The sequence below is a fragment of the Penaeus monodon genome, chromosome 37, assembly GCF_015228065.2.
Source record: "Penaeus monodon isolate SGIC_2016 chromosome 37, NSTDA_Pmon_1, whole genome shotgun sequence".
Classification (NCBI taxonomy): Eukaryota; Metazoa; Arthropoda; class Malacostraca; order Decapoda; family Penaeidae; genus Penaeus; species Penaeus monodon.
Window position 1 is genome coordinate 32,371,512 of NC_051422.1, and position 7,500 is coordinate 32,379,011.

At 34.6% G+C, this 7,500-nt stretch overlaps 2 protein-coding genes across 14 annotated transcripts in view; one reads left to right on the forward strand and one right to left on the reverse strand.

Moving 5' to 3' along the window:
* Positions 1-3,308, forward strand: part of LOC119596321 (pre-mRNA-splicing factor 38A-like) — a 5,985-nt gene extending 2,677 nt beyond the window's left edge. The window contains 8 exon segments of the mRNA XM_037945515.1: positions 1-6; positions 9-56; positions 59-91; positions 642-852; positions 1,247-1,402; positions 1,680-1,763; positions 2,042-2,424; positions 2,711-3,308. The exon segment at positions 1-6 is cut by the window's left edge and continues 72 nt beyond it. Of these exon segments, the coding sequence (XP_037801443.1) occupies positions 1-6; positions 9-56; positions 59-91; positions 642-852; positions 1,247-1,402; positions 1,680-1,763; positions 2,042-2,424; positions 2,711-2,985 (1,196 nt within the window). The 3' untranslated portion in view covers positions 2,986-3,308.
* A 3,309-nt stretch (positions 3,309-6,617) lies between these two features.
* The window catches only part of LOC119596319 (intersectin-2-like), a 134,904-nt gene continuing 134,021 nt past the window's right edge, over positions 6,618-7,500 (reverse strand). For all 13 annotated transcript variants that reach the window (XM_037945513.1, XM_037945514.1, XM_037945512.1 and 10 more), the window contains one exon: positions 6,618-7,150. In XM_037945513.1, the coding sequence (XP_037801441.1) occupies positions 6,993-7,150 (158 nt within the window). In that variant the 3' untranslated portion in view covers positions 6,618-6,992. The remainder of the gene's footprint in view (positions 7,151-7,500) is intronic.

Below are 7,500 nucleotides of genomic sequence, written 5' to 3' on the forward strand. Positions count from 1 at the left end.
CTCCCTTCTGTGCCTCGTGTTGAAGATGCTCCAGATTCAGCCAGAAAAGGATATTATAATGAATTTATCAAGCAAGATGAATTCAAGTTAAGTAGATATTTTGAGTTTTTGTCATTGTTATGTATAATTTCTGTGTTTGGAATATAAACACTTGAATTCTCATGTTTGCAGTAGCAGAACTTAGGTCAAAGAAATAATTTGTATAGAGCAAGGTTGGAGAAAAAAAACTACTATATTAGACAATTAGCATCTAAAAGAGAGAACAAAAGAGTAAAGAGAGACAGAGAAATTAAATTATAAGCAGTGCTAAGGTTAAGGACATTAAATACTAAGATATATAGTTATAGTAGATGATTATGAGACTAGTTCCTCATTTTAAATCAGACACAGAACAAATTTCAGTAAACCCCATATGTTGTACAGCTCCTTTGATACACCAGTAGTCCAGCTAATAACATTTCTGAAAAGATACTGTATAATGCATAACAGCTTATTTTAGTGTTGGTTAATGAAAACCATTTTGTAGTGTTTTCTCATGTCATGTAACAGTATTTACAACCAATAAATGAATGACCAAGCATTTCTCACAGAGATCAAATTCCACCATACTTATATGAACTGACACTGTCTTGATCTTCAAGATATGTTCTGCATAGGAGCCTTTTACTTACGGAATAGATATGGGTCTTTAGATTGCTACAAGTACTTGGAGCCTTTACTTAACGACTACAGGAAGCTTCGTATGATGGACCGCTCTGGCCAGTATCAGCTCTCTCACATGGATGAATTCATTGACAGTTTACTGAGAGAAGAACGTATTTGTGACGTGATTTTACCCAGAATGCAGAAAAGGTAAGTAGAAAATAAAGTATTGATTCAACATTGGTTCCTTTTGTTTGTTTTGTGTTAAGTAGGACTTTTGAAGGAAAGTATTGTTGGAATGCCATACCTTTTTGTACGCTTCGATTAAGTAATAGAAGCAGTGGTAGAGAATTTTTGTTAGTATTCTGCAGTTTTATTCTACCTGTTATGAAATGGATCAAGAATCACATGATTTATAGCTGACATTTTTATTGATAAAGTTTTGTAAAGTTCTAGTTTGTACTTGTTTTCATATGTATGTCTGTTTCTGTCAAGTGTGGATGCACATGTACCTGCAAATTTGTGTGTGTACAAGGGTACAAGTACTTCATAAGTGATTTTAATGAATATATCAACCTTCAAAGTATGCTTTTAATTATTTCAGATGGGTTCATGAAGCCAACAATGAACTGGAAGGAAGAGTTTCATTGTTAGATGATGACTTGGATGACTTAGAAAGCGAAAGCGACGATGAAGAGCCTCTAACACCCCCACCTCGTCCCACAAGAGACATGACTGAACCCTCCCGGACTGCTCCCAGGCAAGTGGCTCTTCATGCCTTGTCCATTGTCCTTACATATGTGCACTTACTTATTCATTACAATAAATATTTTCTCATAAGGAGTAAAGCAACATTTTTATCACATCTCATTTCATGTGCTTAAAGATGTATAATATAACTAGTCACATACATGCATACTAAAAAGATACCATTGTATGGAACAGGAGGATAAGGAATTTAGACTGATAGGAAGCCTGATGTTGCTGTATTCTGCTTTAGAATATTTCTCAAATAATAAGGTTTAATAATTTTCCAGAGATGAGAGGCATGGGAGAGGTCACTCTCCTCTACGCCGGTCTCCTGGCAGAGACACAAGAAATGAACGAGAAAGGGAAAAAAGGTTAGTAAATCATTCTCTTTCACCTTGAAAGTGATACTTGCCACATACATTTAGATTAATGTGTTCAGAAGCCTTTGAAGTATGGCTTTATCTTCTTCTTTTTCCAATCTTGTGTTTTGTTGATGAAAAAAAGAAAAAAATAATAAAATAGAGAATTATCATACCTAAGTGTGTGCATCTATATACATTTGCAAGTGAACATGAGCATTTATGAATTTTTGAGTCAATGAGAAGTGTGTGTGTGTGTGTGTGTATTTATGAAATTTCTTTTGTTACAGACACCGCAGTAGGAGCCGGTCACGTGACAGAGACCGTGGCATGGAGCGTGATAGAGGAATGGAAAGGGATCATGGGATGGAAAGAAATAGAGGAGCAGACAGGGACAGAGGCACAGATAGAGACAGGGGTTCAGATAGAGACAGAGGGATGGATAGAGACAGGTTAATGGACAGAGATAGAGGCATGGACAGGGATCGAGGGATGGACAGAGATCGGGGCATGGACAGGGAACGGATGATGGATCGAGATAGGGGTATGGATAGAGACAGAGGTATGGATCGGGATAGAGGCATGGACAGAGATAGGCAAATGGAGAGAGAGAGGAAACGTCATCGCAGTCGCTCTAGAGAAAGACGCCATCGATCACGATCAAGGTCTCCAGGTGAGGAAAGAAAATTACTAGAAATCATTTTTGACTGACTAATGTTTGAAGTAACTGAGGGTGTGTTTGCTTGTAGATTTTTTTTGTTCTGTAATTTACATATTTACTTATTAATGAGCAAATTAGCATTTTAAAGAAAACCATATTGAGATATATGGTATGAAGTGTGATTATTCTGCATTGGCAGTAGGACTGTAATATTTTAATAGCACCAGGATAGCATGCACTATATTTTTATTATGTATATGTTGCAATTTTTTTAATGATTACTTTTTATCTCATAAAGGTCACCACACACACCATCGTGAGCGTATGCGAGGAGAGAAGGATAGAGATCATCGTCATGGAGATCGTGACAAAGATAGAGGAGACAGAGATCATGGAAGAGAGCGAAATCGGGACCGTGAAAGGGATCGCGATCGCAGTGACCGTAAAGAGAAGCACCACCGCAGTGGGCGCAGCAAGAGGGACAATGTTTCTACAATGAGTCGAGAAGACCTAGAAATTGCTGAAGCCAATGCTCTAAGAGCGCAGTTAGGGTTGCCGCCATTGCGTCCATAGATATTTGTAGTTCCGTAATTCTCCTTTTTATGGTTATTATTACTATGAATGATTTTTTGGACTGATTGATGTTCCTCTTCATTCATAATGTTTTTGAGACCTAATTCTTTATGAAGAGTTTGTTCAAAATATTTTAAGGTATTAAGAATAATATGATTAGAAAAATCAAGTGTTATTTTATGTTAAACCTTTTTTTCTTCTTCATTCTTTTCTCTTTTTTTATTGCGAAAGCAGAATTGATTGGCTGAAATTGGCCTGTGTCATTTTTTAATAAAAAAGTAGATGTATGTGTACATAGATATACAGGATTTGATAATATCTCATCAGCAGTTTTATTTGTAGTTACCCTTTTCTATAAATTGACTAGTAAAAATACAAGACTGTGTATGTGTATAAAATGTTTTTGGAATAAGTAGTAATATAAATCATAATGAACAGGTAGAATTCTCCTTAGGCCAACAACAGTAGGGCTGAATTAAGGTTTTGAATACCTACACATCTGAAGAATTACCCCCTCAATCAACAGTTTTCATTGTTTCACTATTAGTGCTCTTGTCTCCTTCATGAATTTGACAGAGCAGTCTGCTGTGACTTTGCATGCATACACATTACAGGGGTCTACATATGTGTACATTGGTACACATGGATATATGTATGCACCCATGTACATAGATGCATGTGTATCTGTACATGTATACACTTGTATATGTATACATATATTCTTAAAAACACGTGAATTCTCAAAGAACTCCAAACTCATCACATTTAACAATTCCAAACTTTACAATTTTTGTTTGATTTCAGTTTTTCCCAAGAAAATAATATCTGCAAGAATTACACATCAGAATCTGGATTTTCTAATGACCCCAAAATATAATTTTCTACTCATTTTATCTAATGCAGTAATCCAAAGGCTGAATTCAAATTCAACATTTGGATACAGAAGCTCTTCCATATGACATTGAGGTCTTTTCACTAAAAGTAAGCCTGAAAGCAAATAACTATTCTTACCCCACTAAAAAAAGGTTAGTTGGAAGGTGGGTGCATGCCACTTTCAACCAAATTTGAGAAGTTGCACAATAAACATCTCAGTTACCTTCCCAAAGCTCATGTCAGTCTGCAACTGTTGTCTCTCTATCAACAAGAAAATAAAAGTGTGTGCCTCAGGTATATCCTGTGTTGGAGGGATCTATTTGAGTTGAAAGAAAGGAAATTTAGTTCAAACCTTGGTTTTGAACAAACCTATCAGTGGTAAATTTTCTTGCTAGCTATGGAAAATTCATAGTTACAATAATTATACCATTTTAGATTTTATTCACTACTAATAATGCACATTTTTTAGGCCAAATTTATAGATACCCCAACAGGGTTTGTGGAAAACCTCCCTCTTAAATTAAAAATAATTTTTAGACCTTCCTGAGTGCTCAAACTCACTAATATCTTTGCTTTAAAATCTAGTTTTACTACTAGGATGGTTAATGATTTATAGTTAAAAAGAAGTAAATGTGTCAGATATCAAAGGTCATATAGCACTATGATAAAGGATTGTGGTGAAAATGATAAAAATGTATTAATGATTAGGATAAGATTTTTTTTTTTTTTTTTTTTTTGGGGGGGGGGGGGGGGGACTAGGATGAGCCACTAGATTTTGTGGTAGATGAGGTGCATCTATCACTTGCCTGGTGATTTATCTCTTTGGGGAGTGATTAAAGTGGGTGTGAGGTCCCATTGCCATGGCTAGGTGCTGTTGATAAAGTGGTGTTCTATGGGTAGGTTCCCCAGTTGGCAAAGGACTGGCCAGTCTTGTGTTTGAAGCTGCTTGGCTGGGATATGTCTAGAGAATAATCAGTGATGATTATATACATGGGAGTTGTGTAAGTGTACCGGAAACAAGGAGAGCCTTTGTTCCAATCAGAGAGCCGAGAGATGTCTGCGTCAACCAGTCAGGTCTTGGCACTTTCTGAGATAAAATTGCCCACAATATGCAGATCACCAAATGTTTGGTATCAAAAGGTATATAAAAAAACTTTTAAAACACCCCCACCTAAGATGCTCATATGTTCTCTCTCTCTCTCTCTCTTTTTTTTGTTTTTTTTTTGTTTTTTTGTTTTGTTACTGACTATAGACTATACGACTACACTTATTTTGATTTCATATCCTCCCAGAAACTGGAAATTGCATTTAGTATGTAGGGTGTAGGGGGATGAATAATTCAAACACCTTTGCTCAGTAGGACATGAGATGAGGAATGATTTAAATAAATAAATGTGCTAGACAAAGGATATATAGCACTATAGAACATTAGAATAATATAAAAACTACTAATGTTTGCTGCCAGTCTATTGTCTTTCATGTGTGCAATTTCCCTTCAGTATTTTGGGTTACATCCTTTCCAAGTAAGCCAATATTTTCCTCCAAAATAAGACAGTTGCATATACATTCCTCTTATTTTTTTCTAAATAAAAAAAATCAGTTGATGATCATGTTTGAATTTTCTTTCCAACAAAAAGAAAGGAGTTTGAAGTGAGATCAACAATGTTGCTTAAAAAATAAAACCCAAAAAACAGCAATTTGAAGTCTGGCCATTTTTCTTTATTTTAGTTATATTTCCTTTTATACAATACTAATATTATATATGAAAGGAAGTTCAAAATATGTATTATGCAATGAAACTAATTACAACCTAATTAGTAGTTTGCTTTTTAATATAAGATAAATTGCAAAAGGAACCTTCACGAAAAACACATATAGGGGGTTCCTTAGGTAACATTGATAAATATATGTAATAACTTTCTGTATTATAGAAAATAATAATCACTATATAGTATAAATACTTAGGGGTATCCTACTATATTTTTCATATATACTAACCTTAGTGCAATTTTTAAAAATCAGCAATGTCCAAGGCAACTAAAACAGACGATGGATGTAGTTCATCATAGTCTTTTCACCAAAAAGATTCAAATAATGGAGGGGAAATGGTTAGGTTGTTTTATTCATATTTCTTCTTCTATGTACCTGTTATTTTGTAAATATCATGACACCTGTCTAGTATAATACATATATTTCAAGTATGCAAAGGCTCAAACAATAGAGTTTCCTATCAGTGTTGTTTGCTTTGCTTTTCTTAGATTTTTCATCATATATTATCATTGATCACTTTAATCCATTCATATCTTATATCTTAAAACATATCAAGAACAATGTTGTGATAAAATAATGAGAGAGCCATAGAATGAACATAAATATGAAAATGACAGAAAATCCAGGAATAGTTGTGTAACACCAATTACCTTACAAAGTTAGCAGTTTATTCTTCATAGGAGAGTTTTTCTATTTACACATGAGTATGAAGCTGCCTTTAACTCAGTTTTGCCCATGTCAGCACATACGCACTCAGATGGTCCCCGCCAGGTGGGAGGTCATCAAGGCCCCAGCCCAGATCTGAGGTGCTGACAAGATCACGCAATGAGAAAAGCCTGGTTACTATAATGACGCCATGAGACAGAACTGGCATGAACTAGCAAGAACGAAATTGAAAATATAGAGTGCTTACATTTTTTTCTTTTTTTTATTGACTTTATATGCAAAAGGAATATTTCCATATATTGTGGGATAATAATACTAGCATATTTATACTAAAATCTTTATACAAGAGTCATTATACAGTCTTTTTTTTTCGGTGTTTTTTATTTTATATAAAATCTATCCAAGACATTACCCAACTTCTTGCCAATGTGCCTCAGAGTACTCCAGTGGAACTGCCATATACCCAAATTATTGATTCTGATAAGAAAACTAGTCTTATAAGGGTAAATATTGACAGTATAGAAAAAGAACACTTGTTACAATATCTACTGTGTAGTTAAAAAGAAATTGATAATTATACTTGCATAATCTACCCAATTAACAGGTCAAATTTTTTTTATTGCTTAGCTCTAACAAAATATAACATTTTTTGGAACAACACAATGGATAAAATATAACTCTTTTGAATCGTGCAAAACTTAAGAACGCTCAAAAAGTTGAAGTGAAATTTTCAGGATAACTTCTCCAGATTTAACTTCCTGAAGCTGTAACTTATGGACCTGTGGCTGTGTTCCTGGCTGGTTCTTTGACTCCTCATGCACTTGGTTTATCTTGATCTCTGTTCTTCCCAGGAACTCTGAAATAGGCAAAGGCTCTGTTACTTGACTTGTTACATCAATTCACACTTCAATCAACAAATCTGCCATTCTATGTTTTTGATCATGATTGCGCCCGTGATGTAAACATGTACTCAGATAGCCTAAATTGCTAATTATAATCCCTATCCACATGCTCTTGTAGGTATAACTTTATACATATTCCTGTAAAATGTTCAATGTCTTAAGTATTCATGAATATATATAAATTCACTCCTTCATGAACATAGATAGGTAGGTAGATGAGTAGATAGATAGACAGATAGATAGATTGACAGATAGATAGAGAGAGAGAAAGAGAAAGAGAAAGAGAAAGAGAAAGAGAAAGAGA